General features: G+C 35.8%; 1 protein-coding gene across 2 annotated transcripts in view; it reads left to right on the top strand.

The window, feature by feature from the left end:
* The window catches only part of ASAP1 (ArfGAP with SH3 domain, ankyrin repeat and PH domain 1), a 157503-nt gene that overhangs the window by 107995 nt on the left and 28239 nt on the right, over positions 1–21269 (top strand). For both annotated transcript variants that reach the window (XM_075495269.1, XM_075495270.1), the window contains 9 exons: positions 2178–2265; positions 3375–3423; positions 8917–9080; positions 10646–10779; positions 11878–11969; positions 12770–12956; positions 15460–15545; positions 17464–17579; positions 19902–19969. In XM_075495269.1, the coding sequence (XP_075351384.1) occupies positions 2178–2265; positions 3375–3423; positions 8917–9080; positions 10646–10779; positions 11878–11969; positions 12770–12956; positions 15460–15545; positions 17464–17579; positions 19902–19969 (984 nt within the window). The remainder of the gene's footprint in view (positions 1–2177; positions 2266–3374; positions 3424–8916; positions 9081–10645; positions 10780–11877; positions 11970–12769; positions 12957–15459; positions 15546–17463; positions 17580–19901; positions 19970–21269) is intronic.

The raw sequence follows: 21269 nt of genomic DNA, 5'->3' as shown, positions 1-21269 counted from the left end.
ACCACTAGTGGGAACAGTGCTTCAGGTTAAATGGAGCAGTACACCTGTTCTTACTATACCTTTGAGATATGGGATGTGATTCATCTGAATAAAATCAAGTGTCTACAGTGTAGCTGTCTGCATCAGAGCAAGATCCTGTAGACTTCTCTCTTAGCCACTGGACAGCTAGTCAATGTAGTCAAAGGAGTCTGCATAGATTTGGTCAGATGTCTTGTTATAAACTCAGTTCTGGCTGTTGACTATACTGAAAGACCAATAACTAGCTCATACATAGATGTCTGTATTACAGATGTTCCTACATAGGATGTTAACTATTTAAAACATTTTAATGCCTACACATTCATTTTGTAAAAAAATTAAAATCGTTCAACTAATCAGAGTGAGAAAATGAGAATAAAGGCTGGTTTGAAATTAATTTCAAAACTTCCTGTGGACTGCATGAAGTAAGTGAACTCTTCTTTAGCCTTCTAAAATTTTTCTTCAATTTTTTTCCCCCCACTGCTATAGCTTGTAACAGTTGATTTAATACTTAAATGTATTTATCAATAGTTTGATAAGAGAATGGCAAATATATTGAACAGACTTTGCAATGAATACCTCAGCTGGTTTTGCTCGTAAAGATTGTCATGGTGTATCTGTGAAGCACATAATTTGGAAACTTGGGAAGTGTTTGATATTAGATGTTATTGATAGTCTGACAGATGAGTGAATGTGTTAATATTTTGAGTGCTTTCACCTAAAAGTGTGAAATTTTGGAAAGTTTTGATCATAGTGAGTTCTGGGAATCGGTCACATATCTGAAGTATCTTCCTAGGAATGCTAAATCATGAGAAAGCGACAACATTATCATGGTAGAGGCAGTCCTAAAACTGTCTTATGGCAGTATGACACAAACTTGTTGCGAACAAGAGTAACTCCTGTTACTCTCGTTAAAGGAGATGGTCCCATTTCATCACCCTTTTTCCCCCTTTGCCCCAAATTCCACTGGTGGTCATGAGTATCAGTGTCTAAAGTTAACTACCTATCTTAAACAAGTTAAAGGGAAGTCATTACATTTTGTACTGGAGCGTTGGAGGTTTTTTTCATGGCTAGGAAGATATCCTCACCTCCTTTGAGGAGTCACTTAGTCAAATATTTATACCTAGGTTAGTAATGGTTCAGTTATCACCATTTTAAAAAGTCGTGTATTGTCAAGCTGAAGACTTGCCAATTTAGAATTCTTTGAATTGCACTTTGGTTGTAGTTTTCTTGTCTGTAGCTGTGTAAAAGCAGTCCATTTGCCTTTTCTGTTGCAGTGCCAAGAGGAAAGTAATTTTCTTGTTTTCAGTGATTAAAAGTTCAGATCATAACAGTCTATTCAAGACTAAACTGTAAAAACTGAGACTCCAGTCGCATATTTACTCCTTCAAGGAATTGTTGCTCCTTAAGTATCAAAAATACTGTGTTGATGAGCTTGTTCTGACAAACATTTGACAATGTGGGAAATGCACTTTGAGATTTTGTTTGTTTGTTTGTTTGCTGGTTTTGCATTACTTATATATTTGGTTTACGATTTCTAACATGAACAACTTCCAAAACTCAGTTCAGAAGTACTTACTGATAACTGACATCTCATGTTCAGTTTATATCTGCCAGCTGTAGTAACTTTAATTCAGTATCTCTATGGTTTCTGATAAACCTGTATAAACCCAAAATACTTCAGACACATTTAGTTATCATGTCTTAAGTAATGTAATTACAGCAGAGGATATTAGTTAGCTGTATTTATTCCAAGTTCTGAAACTCCAGATCTCCAGCTTCCCACTTCTGTTTTAAAATGGGAGGACAGTTGGAATATGGGCATGCTGTAATGAAAAATTGCATAATAGTTTTACCAATGTTTATGAAATACAATAAAAAACTTCAGTATTAGCATATTCCAAATTAAGGTTTATTCCTTTAATCCCTTTCAAATAGTCAGGAAGAGTTGCCATTAAGATTTTAATTTTGTTTAGATTTAGCTATCTGTCCATTCTGACAGATGAAGTCAGACAAAGTCGTGCTGGTCTTGAGCATTTTGAGGGTGTACATGTGTGCATGTCCATGCTTTAGATTAATATCATACATGCCCACTCCCCAGAAAGGAACAATAATCCTAAATCAAGACATTTTTAAAGTAAAGTAAATTTTCTTTTTAGTCCAACAGGCAACCAGCTAAACTGAATTTATTGACCTGCCAGGTGAAGCCAAATGCTGAAGATAAGAAGTCTTTTGATCTAATATCACGTATGTAGCAATTTTAGTACCATTTTGTATTATGTGGGATTTCTAAAAATGTCATTACAAGATACTCTGAGTAAAAATAAGGCTACAGTTCAAACTTTAGGTCTGTATGCAGACATATGCAGTGCCTCACGAGTGTTCAGATCCCTCTAGTTTTGAAGATGGGTTGAATGGAGAGATGAATGAAGAACCTTTTTAGTGTGTGTGTGTGACATAAATACTGTTCATTTGTGACAAGCCATGAAATGCAGCATATGTGCTGTTCTCCTAAGTTCAGAGAGGTGTTTACCACCTTAGTGGAACCTGCATAAGCTGTATTTACCAGGAAACGGAAAAGACCTTTGGCCTCATCTTGGTTTTCCTTCATTGGCTGTTCTGCTTTTTGAGTGCTATTTGGGGGGTTGAAGAAGGCAGGGAGAACCCCATTTCTCTTGTTCTCTTATCCTGCTTTTAAAATATGCTTCTGTTTGTCTAAAAATGGTAGTGACTTGTCTTCTCAGTGTTTAAAGCTCCTGTGATTTCCCTTCTTCCCATTTTGGTCTTGTATAGCAGGTATTTGTATCCAGTCTGATTTTAAAAACTCTTTTGAAGTCGATGAGTCAACTTACTATTTTCAGTCTTTACATATATAGTATTAAACAACAAACAGTTCCAACATTCTATATTTACAAGGACAGTCTATGAAACCTTTGAATGTGAGGGATAATACCCAGTTCATATCTCATCCTTTGGTTAGTAAAAAGAAGTTTCTTAACCCAAACGGAAGGAAAAGTATATGATAGGAACAAATTAATTTTGCCCTTTTCTGCTACTTATGTTTCAGATTTGACTTCAGAAGGGCAAAATTTGATTCATACGCTTATTTTTCTTTAATATTTCTAAACACAAGACTTTTGAAATATGTACATTTGGTGTAAATCCAAATTCACAATTTCATCTTTCTCTGGTTTTTTTAGGATTGTTTTCCATAGCTATGAATAAAGTATTAATGTTGCTGGTTAAGAGCAATTGCTCTTAAAGGCTTTAGTTGCCAAATAGGTTTTAGTAACAAATATGTAAATATTTTACAATTTATCATGTGCCAAATGAAAATATGTATTTATTTATTTCAGATAACAGAACATACCACTTTCAAGCAGAAGATGAACAGGAATACGTAGCGTAAGAATGTTTACGTTTTTTCAAGTTTATTTTGCCAGTAGAGGTGTATAAAATCACACGTAACAGTGGAAGTAGTTATCTCAGTTAATGCAGAAGTAGTGCCTACTGTCTGTTTTTCTGCTCTTGTGAATCTGTAAATGTAAACTATTTTGTGTCACACTTACAGGGCTTTTTGAAAACCTTGTAACATTAAAAACAAAACAAAAGCTCAACCCAACCAACCAAAAACCCGTTTAGATTGTGTACCCTGCCTGCACATGGTTGGGTGATAGCATGCTTGGCATGATATAGTAGGTCAGGTTATTAGGGTTCAAATGAAATATTTTTAAATTCTTCTTAAATCTTCTGTGTCAACCCTGTTTTGCAGTTACTTCTTTTCCTCCTAATTGTACCTGTTCCTTTAAATTAAAAATAATAAATAGATAAAAGATCTCCATATAACACATAGAAAATATTTACAGGTAATGCATCTTTTCTATTGTAGGCCTAGAAATAAACAGCAAAGCACATCTCCGAGATTTGTGTACTTCAGAATCCAGTAACTTGTTTCATTAATGAGTGTTTTCAACCTGATTATTTCCTTTAAAACAATCTTTTTCTGCTACGTCAGAACTACTTCTTGTTCTGAGAACCGTGTACCACTTTTTTTCCCCCTGAATATTGCTCTCTGTGTCATCAAAAGTGTGTTGTGCAGAACACTGCAATCTAATGCTCATCACCTGATAAGTATAGCAATAAAGTTACTAGTGAAGAGGGCAGCAAGCCTGAGCCTTCCAGCCTGCCTCATTCTTCAGGACTGTTGTGCTCTTTGGTTTCATGTCCATATCCTAATGGAAGACATGTGTTGCTCCATGTGTGTATTAAAGGTACAGGGAACATTTGTAGGGTACTTCAGTTGTTTGGTAGTGTTGGGAGGCAATGGAATTGACAGTTCAACGTTGGGAGGCATCAATGAAATGGGAAGGCTGGGGATTTCTCTGATGCAGCTCTTTCCTTCCAGAGTCTTCCACAGCTTTATGTTGGCTCTGGGAGTGCAAAGCTGACTTGCTAGTCATGCTTACTGCATTCATTCTGGAACTTAATTATTCCAGTAAGTTTCTTAGTCAAGAAGAAAATATTGTTATTTCTGATCAGTAAGGCACTTGATGAGTCAGAAGTTTGTGTCGCTGCCATAAATTAGTTTTTACTATATTTGTTGGTTTAAAAGGTGAAGGGTTTGGTTTTTTTGTTTTAACGCATGAGCAAGGTAGGGAGAGAATACGTTAGTAAATTAATTCTTCTGATTGGCAGGTCAATAAGTTTAGTTTAGCTGGCTGCCTGTTAGACTGCTTTGGAATTCCAGGCTGGTTTTGTTTCCCATTAGAACTCTAGTTCCCATTTGTTTACCACTAAAGTCTGATTTATCACTTTAAAGTCCAGTGGCTGAGAAAATGACTTGTACTGGAATATTTTTATGTTGCTGCAAGTTTAAAAAGTTTAATTCAGCTAAATAGACATTATTTGCATCCAAGTGTTGGAATACATGCAGACAAACTAATAGACACTAAGTGTATTTTGCCCGTATTGGCACTGCAATCCATCAACAAAAAGGTATTGTTATGCTACTCAGACAAGTGTTCTGTTTCAGAAAATTCCTTAAGTGACCCAAGTTAATGGTATGTACTTTGAGATGCACACGGAAACTTATTTTCTTTTTTCTTTAGGAAAATTTGTGCAATATCCCTAGTTAATTAAAGTTCATGAACCAGAATGACTGTTAATGTGTTGATGAAAAACTACAATATAACTAAATGTTCTTTTTTTCTTGTGCAGCCACTAGTAAGTCCTAAATAGCTTTATTATCTAAGGTGTCATGCAAACAGCACCCTTTGACTTCCAACTTCTTGTTGATTTAAGTGTTCTGCAGAAACTATGTGATTTAGCTCCTCAATTAGAGTTGTCATCCTCTTGTTCCAATTTCCACTTGACCTGTATATGTGTATCCTTCTTGTCCCTTTCTGCTCCATCTTTTGCGTTTTGTCCTCCCAGTTTTAGTCCTGCCTCTGTTCTCTTTTCTGTTTTTGCACCAATTGATTTTCAAATCACTTTTCTTCCAGCCTCACATCTAAATAGAGACAAAAGCAAGATGCATTTCTTCGTACTCTAGTTTAACTGACCTTGCACTCATTGTCCTAGTGATCGTTTTAAACTGCTTCCATAAATAGCTCCTCAAACTACTGAAAAATAATAATAAAGCAGAAAGTTTAAAACACAAATCAGTGAAGCCTACATTCTGTTGTAGGTCTATTATTGTTTCCCCTCAAATATTTCCCTTAGTCCAGCGCATTTCTTGATTCTTATCCAGCCAGCCGTCTGTTGACCTTTAATTACTGATTGACTGTGCTTCAGAATTCTCAATGGATTATTAGTTTCCTAGTAGATAAAGTATAGGGCGGGGTGGAGTGTGTGTGTATATTTATGTGTATATTATAGAAATGTAACCTCAGATCTCTCAAATAAACAGATTTTTTTTTTTTTTAATTATACAATAATAGATGCTTTCTACTTTTTGATAATTGTGGATAGGGCCAAACTTACTCTGGACATGACCTTTTAGTTCTCTTCTACTCTCTTTTTGAAGGTCAAGAGTATATCCATTTCTATAGGAAAAGCCTGGATTATAAACAGAGCTATATTCAGAAATTTTGCTATGAAGAAACACACATCTGACTTCAGTCTAGTGTTTAGCAACAGTGTTCAGATGTTTTCTACTTTGGGAAGACTGAGTTGGAAGGTCTTGATACTATCTGTTGCTTGTTCCATGCAAAAAAGTTGTTTCTGAAAGTTTGAAAATTACTATGCTAGTGTTCTCTTTATGCATTTACCTGGAAACAACAATGTTGCAATAGGGATTGTCAGAAGAGACAGAGAGAAATTTTTATTGCAAACCAAAAAAACTATAAGCTTGGGAGGGCTGTAGTTATTCTGGAGGGCTTTTATTGGCTTAGAAATATTGAAGAAAAATAAGAGAAATCTGAGAGTCTGGTCCATCTGAGGTTAATGAATACTTCTGTTGCCTTCATTGGATCCAGAAGTCACCCGTGATGCCAGATTTTTGTTTAGCCTCATGACTTTCTTCAAAGGTGGGAATCTCCAGCAAACAAAATGGCCTTAAAGGACCATGAGAAACTGCTGAGACTCAGAAAAAGCAGTGTAGTAGAAGATTGAACAACCTGTTCAAACGTCTATTAGATAGAAGACAAAGCAATTCTGTGAGACTTGAGTAATTTTTAAATTATTTGAAAGAACACTACAAAGTATTACCAGAAGGGTTTTGACTGTTAGCTTGATGCTGGTGAAATAAAGCAAATATATTTAAAAAAAAAAAAGGGGGGGAGGGGGGAGAGGGAAAAAAAAAGGGCTAGTGCAGATAAGAAAAAAGGGAAAGAACAGCAGTCACGAGACAGTTTTATAAACTGTTGGCACCGGTTAATATACTGTATTTACTGATTTGACTTGTTTATTTTGGACTGTACAGCCTGTCAGGAAGGCCTGGTGACCAGCTGGAGACTTCTTGTATAAATTGCACTAGTCATTAAGAATGTGTGTCTGTTATTGTCCTCGGGTTAAATGGGCCTTGCTACTGATGTCTGGGAAGAGCTGACGCGGTGGTGCCTCTTCCTCTGTCTCACAGATGACACCAATGACATGCGGCTTGGCCAGTGGGTTCCTTCTAGTTAAGGAAATGCAACCAAAATAAGTTCTTGCTCTATACAGTTTAGAAACTCTTAATATGGAAATCTGTATCAAACTAACAGCTGGCTCAGTCATGTCGTGTTTATTTTAATTGCGTCTAATAATTTTTTAAATTGTTACTGCATAGTTGAGTTTTATTCAAATTCTGCATTTTTAACAAACTAATCAAATTGTAACCCTGAAAGAAATTGTCAACAAATGTCAGAATAAATGTTGTCTGTCTGAGTTTAATGATTATTTTACTGTGTGTTTAACACAACATTACTATAATATTAGAAACAAGACACTGCCACCTCTTACTTTTTTAATAACGTTGGATTTCATTAGAAAAATGGCAGAAGAATGCCATCTAGTGTGGGTTCTTATATTGTACCATATAGCTAGAGAAAGAGAGAGATTTGTGTAAATATATTTTTTTTCAGCATGTAATCTATGGAGCAAATTTGTTTTCAAATCGTTCAATTTCTCTTTTATTTTAAGGTTGATTTTTCAATATTTTTTTAAAGCATTTTCTTTTAAGTACAAGTTCTCAGATTATTCTCTGCCCATAAAAATTTAAAAAAGGTATGTGTATGAAGTGCATAATATACAGTGCCATATACCAGTTCAGGCTCTGAATCTGTATTGCAAAATTATATACATAATTTTCCCAGTGAAATCCTTTAAAGCTTATCTGTGCATTATTATTTCAGTGAGAAATTATGAATTTCAATCTGAAGTTCTATTAGTTTGTTTAGATGACGGTAGCCATTTTAGCACATTTGAGAAGATTGGTGATTGTAGATAATTGTGATATTGTAAACACGAAATGGATTGAGGACACTGCCAATTGAAAATATTTCTGTGTAAAAAAAAAAAATGTGTATTTGCACTAGATCTAAAAACATCTAAAATCACCATACCTGGGAGGATTTTTTTTAACTTGCTCTTTTTCTTAATTAGGCAACACTGCATCTGCAATGTGCTTGTCCTGAGTGTAACCGCTTTCCCCTCTTTACTTCCATCTGTAGGGCAGCAGCCACTGAGAGGTTTTTTGTTTGTTTTTAATTAAAATATTATTGTGTAAACAAAATCTTGCAGAGTGGGTGGGTGCAGGGGGGAACTAGTGCCTGAAATATCATTAAAGAGTCTTGATTTGTTGCAGTCAACAGTTGCTTTTAAAATTTTATGTTGGCTATCAATATCATTACTCTCCTGTCATCTTTTCTTCCTTACCCCATTTGTTGCCATAGCAATTTTCATTAATTTGGACGTTACGGTCTGACTCTGATTAGTGCACTGAGACCTGCATTTTGAAAGGCAACTAGACATCAACACATTCAAAAATGTGCTTGCTGTCTCCTCTATGAAGGGAGAGATGCATACGGGAGAAAGTAGTGGTTATAATTTTCTCCTTTAATAATGGGGTAGACTTCAGGAAGATCTTGGGCACCTACAATTTACAGGAGCTTAATTGCACCCTTTCTCTTCCACAGCTTCTGCTTATTTGAGGAACCTGAGAACTGTACTGCTTTGACTTTAAAATTGTTCACCAAAGGGACATTAGAATTGAGACTCTTTCTCTTTGTCTTTTCTCATTCTTACTTATCTCAATTCTTTCCTTTCCATCTCTCACTTTTTCCCCACTCGGTCTCTCCCACGATACTGTCCTTCCCTATATTCCCACTAATATTTTGTTCCTGACAAGCTTTCTACAGTTTATAGATTAACATGTATTTGCAAATGCAGATCTTCATTAAGGTCTTTATCTTGTGCTAGATGGATATCAGTATTGACTAACAGCAAAGAAGAAGCATTAAATATGGCATTCCGTGGAGAGCAGAGCACAGGGGAAAACAGTTTAGAGGATCTGACAAAAGCCATTATTGATGACATACAGAGATTACCCGGAAATGAAGTCTGTTGTGATTGTGGCTCACCAGGTATCTCAATTTGTTAATGTCATCAACTTCTTGTTGGGAGCAAAGTAATTTCTTTAAAGTGTTTGTAGAGTGCAAACTAATTTTCTAAGCGATGTGTTGATCAGTCTTCAACCTGTTTTTAAAAGAACAAATATGACTTTCATATGTTAGTTCCGTTTAATTCACTAAAATATTTTTGTGTGTTGTCTGTGCTTACTTCCAGCAGTTCAAGCCCCTCTGGAGTTTGAACTGTTCTTGTTGCACTGTCTCTAGATGCTTGTTGCACTTGAATGGAAGTTGCTTGGCATCACTGATCCTGTGCATGCTACTAAGTAGAAGTGAGTAATGCTTAGACAATGATTGTGGAAAAATTGACCTGGCCAGGATCTTACTCTCAGGTTTTATCTTGGCATGAGACTACTGGAATTGCAGTATCAAAAATATTCAGAGGCGGAATAAGTAGTCTTGTGCAAAGAATGAGACCCAGAGTTGGAATCCTGTCAGATTATATCTTCAGAAGTACAGAGTTACAGGTCAGTTGTATGCACTTAGAGCTTGAGAAAAGTCAACTTGTCATAGAACTACAGAATTGATGTGGTGGTTGGCAGCTGTTACAGCGTTCACATCTAAAGAGATACTTCAAGAAGGTGATATTCATTTGGAACTGAGTAGATAGTATGTATCTTCAACATGCTTACTGATGCAGAACTGATCCAAATAAGAATTACCTAGATAAAAATACAAAGTGGAATATAATTATATCAAATCCTGGAATTGGTTCATTCAATTATTTCATCATGTAAAGCTACAGCAACTTCGGATTACAGTTCTCCTTCATCTTCTAATTTACAGTGAAGTTTTAAGTTTCACTCCTGCACCCCAGCCTGCTGCTTTAAAACTCTTGACTTAATGCTTTATCAGTTACTATTTAAGATCAAGGAAGAAATTAATTTGAAGACATGTATGTATACAAAATATGACTGGAGCTTTTTCTTTTCCTTAAAAACTGGTCTTGCTTCTTATGTAGTATTCATAGTATAAGATCTATTTGAATATTACATGCAGATCTCCTCCATGACAGCAATTTTTTTTTTTCTTTCTTTCTAGACTAGCCAGCGTTCCTTAAATTTTCTACAACTTATTACTATTTTACATATTGGAAAGTGCTAAGGTTAATCTTTTGTGAGGAAAGACTAAGGTTTAAGAAGTAAAGATTAAAACTTCAGAGGTTGCCAACAGTGGTGTTTAGGAGATCTGTTCCTTTTAAAAATGGGAAACAAAAGCCTTACCTTCTTTCTAGAAGAAACAAATCCTAAATGTATTCAAATACGGTTGTTCAGTATGGATTTGTAAGTCTAAATTCAGTGCCTTTGGGACTGTCCCTAAATCTGAAGAACTTAATTCTGATGGTAGCAATTTATGGTTAAATTTGCACTGCAGTTTGGCGAAAAGTATGGAATATTCTTAGTTTATTTCCATTTGTTAAAACATTAAATGAGGAAACATTTCAGAATACATTGGGATTTCTTACCACCATCGAAAACCTTTTCTTGGACTTTGATTAAATATTGTTTTCAATTCTACAGATCCAACATGGCTATCAACTAATTTGGGCATTTTAACATGCATTGAGTGTTCTGGAATACACAGAGAAATGGGTGTTCATATTTCTCGAATCCAGTCTTTGGAATTAGACAAATTAGGAACGTCTGAACTCTTGGTAAGTTTCTTTAATTTGGATTTTTTTTCTGTCAAATGTTGACCTGTATATAGGAAACACTCAGGTGTATAATTTACAGTTAATTTTTTTCAAGGTATGGGTTTTGCAGAATGTCGTCTTCGTATTTTTGCATATATCTTACAGGAGGGTTTTTACTGTTACGTATTACTGATGCTTTTGACCACTTGTCACTTCTCATATTCATTTCCTGAGGTTTTGCAGAATGAATATTGACAGCTGTTGTGATTAGTGCCACCAGAATGTTGCCTGTTATTAGCTGATCTTGACCCTAAATCAGGACAGTCTAAAGTCTCGTGTGATTAAAAAAAATGAAAGCTAATTTAACTTGACAAGTGAGAATGACCATTGCTAATTTTGACAGAAAAATGTTGGATGAATCTTTCAATTTGATGGAAGAAACCCTGTAACATTAAAGTTATGAAAGGAATTTGATGTGAGGTCACAACCAAATGGGGGGGGGGGGTTAAATAAAAAAAAACGAAACAAAAACCCAGTTACAGCAGGTTTATCTCCCCAGCTGTGTTTGGCCTGTGAGAAGACACTTGTTACAGAAATTTGTATGGGAAAATTGAGATAAGATAGAAGGAAATTCTGGGTTTGTGTATAGGTTTAACATTAGCACTAGTATTCTTTTTGAAATCTTGAGTTGTTTGCAAAGTTACTATTCATTTAAATCAGATTTTAGTAAGCGCGACTTTCCAATAGGTCTAAGCTTCTTTCCAAAAGTAATTTCCTGATCAGTGTACTAGCACTGTTTCAATGTTCATGCTGCTAGGTCCTCATTCTGTTTTTATATTGGAGGCAGATTGTCTTGAAATACAAATAATTAGCTGTGACTGTGAAGCCTATTGTACAAGTTCTGGGATGATATGATTCACACTTCAAAATATTTTTTTATTTGTTTTACATTTAAATATAATCATCATGCTTTAATTTTGCAATCCTTTGTGTTCCATCTTTTATTAATAGTGTGGAAAATGCACATTAATAGTCCAGTTTTTAGGTTGCTGTTAGACCCCCAAAACTCCACCCTCATATATATATTTTTTTTTTTTATTTTTTTTTTTCTTATTGCAGCTGGCCAAGAATGTAGGAAATACTAGTTTTAATGATATTATGGAAGGGAATTTACCTAGTCCTTCACCTAAACCCAGTCCATCAAGTGATATGTAAGTTTTGAATCTCTAAATTCTTTAACATTAAGTTTACTTTGGAATATATATGTGATGTAAAATGTCTTGCAGTAACCAAGCCAGAGGAGGGCTAGGATGGCAGAAGACTGGGGTTTCTTACTCCAGCTGTGGAGTTTCTTACAAGTTCAGTCTCTTCTCATGTAGTCACATTTTAGCTACCTCAGCTTATCAGTATAGAATACTTTAAGTTTGGGTTTCAAGATTCATTATTTTGAATCTTGAATGTTTTTGAGTTTTGTAGTATACCCTCAAGTGATAAACACAGTTGGACTAAATGACACTAGCTTCAGGTACTGTCTTGAGATGGTGACGAGCTTTTTCTTCCTTTCCCTGGTGTAGGAGTTGCACAGAGAGCGTAACAGATGCGGTTTTGCCACAGAAGACCTTTTAACCTATTATGCTGTTTTCTAGCTGACTTAGTATTTTTTCTTTTATCCTATTTTTAGTATGCTTTTCATGCTTTTATCCTGTTTTTAACACATAGATAAGTTTCCATGAGAAATCACGCTTCAGGCTTTGTTTTTTCTTTGGTCTTAGTCCCCAGAGTCGGAGTAATTTTCGTAGGTAACAAGAAGGCAGGATAAAATTGAATATGTACCTTATTTTGGGCTTGTTTGCAGGAAGGACATGCATTATAATAATAAATAGCAGTCTTTATCTGATCGTTTTCCTCCTCCCTTCTCAGCTCCTGAGTTAGGCAAGGTGATTTTAAATTTAAATCATTGACCCATTTTTCTAAAACTTTCTAAACCAAGCTCTATTTTCACACCCCACAGGACTGCACGTAAAGAATTTATCACTGCTAAGTATGTAGATCATAAGTTCTCTAGGAAGACTTGTGCATCTGCAGCAGCTAAACTGAATGAATTACTTGAGGCTGTCAAATCCAGGGATTTACTTGCACTAATTCAAGTCTATGCAGAGGGGGTAGAGCTAATGGAGCCACTGTTAGAGCCTGGACAGGTAAGCTTATCAGGTAAACAAAGCAGAGTATTTTAAATAATGTGTATTTGTAAAATGTCCAAGACCTGGGGCTGCTACCTTAGATGCTAAAACAAGAGAAATAACAGATGAAAATGGTGGGGTGTTTCTTCCTTTCTTTAATGTGGCATCCTTGTGGGGAGGGAAAAGAAGACTATGTTGTCATCAGTTGGTCTAAAGGAGTGTGAAATGCAATAGTAATATCATACACTGTTCTAGGTGCAACTGTAATATGTTGGAAAGCACCTGTTCTGCAGTAGGTTTCTTTTGGGAAAAGGCCTGAAGAGAGAGGGCTTGAGTTGGTAACCCAGGGTCACCTGATATCACAGGCAGTATCATATCTGCTTTTAAAGTAGTTGCTGAAGGAACACATTGTTGACTGTATACAAGTTTCTATTTACTCTGTATGAGGAGAGTAAATCTGATGCCTTCACAGCCTCTGATGAAACATGTACAGAAGTACAATTTCTTTCAACCAGGAAGAGGTTTGGGTTTTTTTTTTTTTCAATAAAGTTCTGAATACTTGGTCTTCCTTCTGAAGTCAGTAACAGTTTTTTGGAAAAATCAGTCCTGGTTGACCTCAAGTATCCATGTAGAAATGTTGCTTAAGAGCAAGGTAACCTGTTTTTGTAGATAATTGATGCTTTGTAACTACTTGGTCAGCAATGTTTTCTCTCATTACTTTTGAACCAAACTTGGAGAGATCTCAGAGAATGTTTTCAACAAGTTCTGTGAAAATAGCTACCTTGGCAAAGGACAGAGTGCTTGTCTCTACTGAGTGGAGGGAGTAAGTTCAATATAGTCTCAGCACTTGAGATATCACAGAGTGCTTATCATGGAAACATATTACAGATTCTCTAACTACAAGGTAAACTTTCTATATTTTTCATCCATAGCAGTTACCACAGAATTAGCTCCTTAGCGTTTCTCAGCTATTACAGTCAGTGATTCCTAGAAAGGTATGAACACCAATTGAAACGTAGTCTGCAGTTAGGACATTTATAGCAGCATTCTCCGTTGTAAATTCTCTGATGTTTAATAAAGTCATACTTTTTTTTGGAGTTGTGACATTAATTCTAAATATATGTATTGTAATATAGTTTTTAAAAAATGCCCTTTATGAGCAATAGGAGTTAATGAAATCTGGTTTTAGATTAATTTCTCATGCAACTTTTAAACTGACTTAAACAGCATTTATATTTTCATTTAAATGCATTAATGCATATGTTATATGTGTAAAAAATAAAGTATGACTCAGTTTAAGTTCAACATGGAGAAATCCAACCCCATGCACCAATATATGCTGGGAACCACCCAGCTGGAAAGCAGCTTTGCAGAAAAACACTTGGGAGTCCTGATAAACACCAAGTTGAACATGAGCCAGCAGTGTGCCAGCAAAGAAGGCCAGTGGTATCCCAGGCTGCACTAGACCAAGTATCGCCAGCAGATCGAGGGAAGTGATCCTTCCCCTCTACTCAGCACTGGAGAGGCCAGAGCTGGAGTACTCCAGCTCTGGGCTACCCAGTACAAGAGACTTCGACATACTGGAGAGAGTGCAACAAAGGGCCACAAAGATATTTAAGAGTCTGGAGTACCTGATAAATGAGGACAGGCTGAGAGATCTGGGACTGTTCAACCTGGAGAAGAGAAGGCACAAGGGGATCTTATCAATATATATAAATACCTGAAGGGAGGGTGCATAGAAGACGGAGCCAGGCTCTTTTTAGTGGTGCCCAGTGACAGGACCAGAGGCAATGGGCACAGACTGAAACACAGGAGGTTCCTCTGAACATCAGGAAACACTTCTTTTTTTTTTTTTTTTTTTTTTTTTTCCCCCTCAACTGTGTGGGTGACCAAGCAGTGACACAGGTTGCACAGGGAGGTTGTGGAGTCTCCATCCTTGGAGATATCCAAAAAGCCATCTGGACATGGTCCTGGGCAGCTGGCTTTAGGTGGCCCTGCTTCGGCAGGGAGGTTGGACCAGATGACCTCCACAGGTCTCTTCCAACTTCAACCATTCTGTGATTCTATAAGAGATTTAATGTATGTAGGACTATGATTTTTGTGGATTTTTTCCCTGGTTTTGTAGGAAATAGTGTTGTGGCTATGCTTGGTGCTCACCAAGGTGTCATAAAGCAACAAGTACTGTAAAATCACTCAGTATTCCTTGACAGGATTCCTTTTAGTTACTAGTAGCCAAAATGGTTAAAGGCTCCTCAGGATTGTTCCATCCAGCTGGGAAAAAGGGAAGACTGCTTTCAAGAAAGCTATGATCTCAGAAAGTGTGATGCTGTTTCCTTTGAAGCACACAGTGTCTTGTAGAGATCAGAAAGGCAATAACTCTGTTTTCATCATAATTTCCTAATAATGTTTTTCTGTCAAAAGACTTGTAAGAAAGTGAGTGACATATATCTTGGTAGGTCTGATACTGTAAGCTGTGTGGAAATAAGACACAAAAATCTAACTTCTATTTACATGTCTTTAGGAGCCAGGTGAAACAGCACTTCATTTAGCAGTCCGGACTGCTGACCAAACCTCTCTCCATCTGGTTGACTTCCTTGTACAAAACTGGTATGGATTGCTCATTTTTCATTAAATTGTGCATTAAAAATGTAGATGTTCAAAGCTATCCTTGCGGTGCTTTGGATAGTGTTTGCTCATCACTTATAATTGTTCTCCTTAGATACATTTCAAAAGAACATAATTTAATACCTTTGAGTTGACCTTTGTGCTCCTAATGAGTAGAGAGAGGGAAGGAAGAGTAGATTAAAAACATGGAAAGCACTTATGTAAAAATAGGATGAAAGGAAAAACTATGTAGAGCAAAAGAGAGCATTGATTTAGAACACGTGACTGTATGAAACAATGCAAATGAATAGTTCAGGTAAAGGAGGGATGACAAGTAAACGTTCCAAATACAGGACATGTGCAAAGAAATTGTAAGAGTAGAAAACAAGGATCTTTCTCAGAAAATTATGAATAGAAGCTAGGTTGACTTTGAAAAAGGTGTTTGATTAGTTAATAAACTGTATTAAAGCTATTGAGAGCATAATGTTCTTAACTAGTAATTTTTAACATCTAGTTTATTGGCTGAGCTATTCTTTGTCATCAAGAGATGTGTTCATAGAAGTGGAAAAACCTTAATGAAAATATTTTCTTGGAAAAAAAATCAAATGGTGTAGCAGTACAACATTATTTTTTAATGTATTTCACAATACAGTTAATGATTAAATGAGATCAATTCCAGTCCACTTCTGTAGTATGCTGTTAAGTGAAAGAAGCAGTAGTCACTTGCTGTGTCAGATGGTGGTTTTTGCAGAACGATGAGAGAGGAGGGTTGGGGAAGCACAGAAGACTCATCACAACTTGCTTGAGCTGGTGAGGGGAAGGCTTGAGGATTTGTTTTAATTTTTGTTTTCCCCTCAGAATAGTGAGCCATACCTGGTATTGAAATGCAGAGAGTGAGCACTTACTTGTTTTCTTTCCTCTCTCTAATAGTTTATGTAGTATATATGGAGTGTTAGAGAGGAAGTTTGGTCTTCTCGTAACAGCACAGACTTGGAATCCATGTTTGAGATCATAATTTGGAAAATGTTTTAGAAGCCCGAATTATTATTTTGAGCATTATTAAAGGATTTGTTATTTTGGATGATTATTTAAAATTATTTTGTTTAGTTATGAAGCTTCATAGTTTCTTCAGACAACTATAATCTTTTACGTATTTCTGTCAGCTGTCTGTATTTTTGTCTCAATCTCAAATTTAAGAGCATCTTTACAACCATATGGGCTCTGCACTTACTGTTCAATATGGCTAATGCTGAGTGGAAGAAAAGCTGTCATCATCTGAGCTTTCCTTTTCATTTTTATAAATGTATTACATCGATCCCAATATGTTAGTAACTTTTTTGAGAAACCTTGTTTTAGAAATTGAAAACTGAAGGAAGTAGTTTTAAAAAGCCCTATGAACCCCTTTGCACAGCTTTTCTTTCCCTAACTCAGTGTGTATCCTTCTATTCCTTCTTATGACTCTCTTGTGCATCTTCGCAGCCACCCTCTTCATAGTTCCTTGAATGTGTGGGACTTACTTTGATACAGTTAGAATAGGTTAATGATCTTTAAGATATTTTTTTATTGGGCTAATTTAGCATGTTTAAAAAAGAAATTCCAGTGAAGTGGCAGGTGGAAAATAATTGGTGTGACCTTACAAAGGATTAAATTTGAATCTTTGAGTTTCACTTTTTTTTTTTTTTTTGAATGAACATCTGTAGATGCTCAGTCCTTTTCAACCACAGCTCAGGAACTTCCATTATGCTTGGAACTATTCTTAATAGTCTTTGAAAGTAATGTTTAATTTAAAAATATTTCTTTCTTCTACATCCTTTTTGTCCAGTAAAGTATTTATGCATTTATTATTTATAGGGATGCTAGATCTGAAATGAATAGCACAGCATACTATACTTTTCTTGATTGTTTTCTCTTTTGTGTTTAGTGGAAACCTGGATAAGCAAACAGCATTGGGTAATACGGTTCTACACTACTGCAGTATGTATAATAAGCCTGAGTGTTTGAAATTGCTTTTGAGGGGGAAGCCAACTATTGATGTAGGTAAGTTCATTATTTAAAATTAGGAAATAAAGATTTCCTAAAATGTCTTTCCTTTATTTTAACCACTTTTATTTATGTCTCACTGTGTTAAGTAAACTTTTAAAAGGAAAAATAAAACTGTATTAGAAAGATGAAGACTTTGCCACCAACAAGCCTAAAGGAAGCATTCAGTTAAGAAATGGAACTTAAATTCTTAGAAGTTAATAGTGAAAAAAAATTTCTAATACGAAATACTAATGGTAAACCCTAGTTTTTCTGCAAAGTTTTATTTCTGACACATTGTAAATGTCCTGGAATTTAGGTTTGTTGTTTATATTGTAAAATTCATCTAGTACTTGTATGTTACAACACTTCAAATGACTGCTCACATTAATCCCACTCTAGATGTATGTGGGCTTTATGTACACAACAGTTAATTCTTCTTTAATATTAATGTCAGTTGGCACTGCAGCTTCACCCAGCATGCCCTAGCCACCACTGTAGCTGATTAAGGAAGGGATTAGCTTTTTCAGCTGCCTTTCTTCTTCTGTTTGCCATCCACATGTGTGAGATAGGTATAACACTCGCTGTACCTACATCAGTGCATTTTTCATCATGGCTTAGCAAAAGTTTAATTAAAAATAGAATCTCTGTCAACTGTTTGCTCACAGTTAGGATAATCTCTCATTTTCTAGATGCTGTCCTTTCCCTGCCCTGTTTTGAGAGTTAGGAAGGTATTCCATGAATCCAGCTTGTCAGGCTCAGGAGCTAAGTGTCATCAGCATGTCTATAAAAGATTTGCATTCTGTCAGTTCTTGGTATAGGAGGGAAGCTTTCTGAACTGTTGGTTGCAAACTGAAGAGTATGAACTTTTATTTATCCCTCTTTCCTCATCGCCATCATTTTCCTCCACTGCCCAGTAAAAAAACTGTTGCATAAATTTAAGTTCGTAGCTCAGTGGTGGAAGTCATTGGTTTCCTTGGCCTTTTCATAAATCCTTAGAATATGTTCTAATATTATCATAAGTCAAAGAATTTGATGTGACCTTTTTTTTGCAGATATGTCCCTAATTAAGAAAATGGGAAAGCTATCTGAACAAGCTTAAGCATGTTTATTGGTTCTTCCATTGAACTCTCTCCTAGGTAGATACCAGAAGAGGGTTCTTACCTTTTTGGGTCGTTTTTTTTTTTTTTTTTTTAAAATGCTCTCACATAGGAACTGCGTATCTTGTTTAGGCCTGGAAACATCAGGTTTATACTTAAAGGTTGAAAGTTTGGAATTTACGTAGTCTCTTAAGCTATCTGTGTGTTAACTTCAGTTAAGAAATACTATATTTTCATTCCTTTTCATATTAAAACTCCTGAACCATCTCAGATCTTTCCATAAGGAGCCCTCCTTCTAGGGATCTTAATTCTTTCAAATTCATAGGCTTTTCTAGATGACTGCTTTGTATGTTCTAGAATTCATGACTGGCATTCTATATGTAATATTACACATAGACATATTTGCTTATGAGACCTCAGTTTGACTGTTTTCAGTTCCCAATCACAGAAGTGCTTTACAACCTGGGTATGATGTAGAGCATGCTCTTTTCCAGCTCCATGGCATTTACAGCTATACTGTAAGAATAAATTTTACCTAAGATTTGTCCACATAAGGTTGGGGTGTGTGGGTTGTTTTTGTTTCTTGAGATTTGCTGCTGAGCATCTAGGAAGGATCCCATTGAATGTTGTGCCAGAGGACCTTCTAGAGTGCTCAGATATCACCTTCTTTCTGATCAGGCATTATTTTAAAATGTAAAGCATTTTATAGCCTTTCTAAAGATGAAATAGCTAGAAAGTTTTAAAATTAATCTTGTTCAAATGTCATCTTAGAATAGGACTTCTGTCTTCAAATTGAGGCTTCAAACAACTATGTATTAATCAAAGTAAAACATGCTTGGATCAACATTTGCCTTTTTAAAAAAAAAAAAAAAATCTTAGAATAGTTTTCTTATTTAAGCTATCTTACCCTGTCTGCTTGCTTTTCCTGCTTATTCATGTAAGAGTTTTACTGGCAAAGGAGTTGAGTGGAGATTGAAATGACTAAGTTTCTTTATATTCTCTGCTAGGATGGTTAGGAGGGATTTGGGAACTGTCTCAGCAGATGCTGCTGTTCAGAAAGAACCCGATGATACCTGAAATGCATGAGCAATTAGAGTGGAATCTTAAAGAGTTGCAGCTGCTGTAGAGTAAATAGACATTTTTGATCACTTTTAGAAGTTACTCTGCTAAAAATAGTGAAAATTAATGAAGTGATAGACATCTGAAGAATCTTTCTCTTTTTTTATTGTTAATTTTGTAGTAAACCAAGCTGGAGAGACAGCTCTGGACACAGCAAAAAGAGTGAAAGCTGTCCAATGTGAGGAACTGGTAAGAACCGGGGGTGAAAAGGCTGGAGTGGGGAGGAGGTTTACTTCTTTAAAGATGTGATCTACTTAGAATATTGTTACCACTGTACCTCAAACTTGGTTTTTCTGCCAGCTGGCTGTATCCTGATCTGAAGGCCCTACCATAGATGAATATTTTCTAACTTCAAAACACAACAGTAATTTTCTTTGCAACAGTTTAAGTAAAAGATCTTACTTGTTTTGGAAGTACTTAGTTATTTTAGCAAGTGTATTTGAAGACCTTAAATACTGGAGGGTCAGGCATTTGAATACCAATTAATGCATCATTCTAGGACATTTGGGCTTCATCACCTCAAAAGCTCTTCTTAGAGACATTTCTATCAGGAGTACAAAACAACCCCTGAAATATTAAATCTGTCAAGACCTTTTAGGTTTGGATCTTTGTTTGACTTTTCCTGCTTTGGCTTTTTCCAGTTTATTTAATGGGACAGATAGTTCAGAGATGGGGAATTAGAAGGAGAATTGAAACAACTTGAAATTAAACCTCCTCAAAGGAGAAAGAAGCAAAAGTGTAATGGCTGGAAGTTAGGGTATCAAAAAATGTAAAGCACCAGCTTCTGTGGGACTTTGTCCCTCTACTGAACATGTTCGGAACAAAAACTTTCTGGAATTTTGAGAATGTATGAGTGATGTTAATAGATGCCACTCAAGAAAATTATTGGAGTTCAAGAAAAAAAGGTGTTAAAGTATTTTCCCAGGTACTCTTCTGAAGCAGTTAGCCAGGAATAAGGATTCTACATGAGACCAACAAACTTGTTTGTTCTTAGCCCTCTAAGGTGCCTCTCACCAGCACGCATTTAGTAGGCAAGTGAATTCAAGTACTATCAAGGGATTAAAAAGTCTAAGTAGTGTGGCAGTTTCCCATTCAAGATAAAACCAGAAGAATTGACAAAACAGTTGTCACTTCCTGCTTAATTCTATTTCTCAGAATTTTTTTGCCTCATTTTGATGATCCAAGGAGGATATCTACTTTTTCTCTGCAGCTGGTAATTTTAATACCTTTCCTTTGACAATTGAAAGTTCTTGTCATGTATTAATTAATTATTGCATAATGAAGAGAGCTTCTCCTTCACAAATCAGAATAGTTTTCCATATTTCTGGGATGTAAGTCAATATTGTGCTGTGGTTGATAAGGTGGTACTCTCACTGACTTACCAATTATTCCCATGTCTGCTGTGTAAATACTGTTTCCAGTGTTTTGAGTATTCTGTCAGCTGAAAAACAGATTAGCTGTAGAACACACAATTGGTATGGTTTGCTTT

This window comes from Mycteria americana, chromosome 2 (assembly GCF_035582795.1).
Source record: "Mycteria americana isolate JAX WOST 10 ecotype Jacksonville Zoo and Gardens chromosome 2, USCA_MyAme_1.0, whole genome shotgun sequence".
Classification (NCBI taxonomy): Eukaryota; Metazoa; Chordata; class Aves; order Ciconiiformes; family Ciconiidae; genus Mycteria; species Mycteria americana.
Note: the sequence above shows the minus strand (reverse complement) of the source record. Positions and strands in the feature narration are given on the sequence as shown.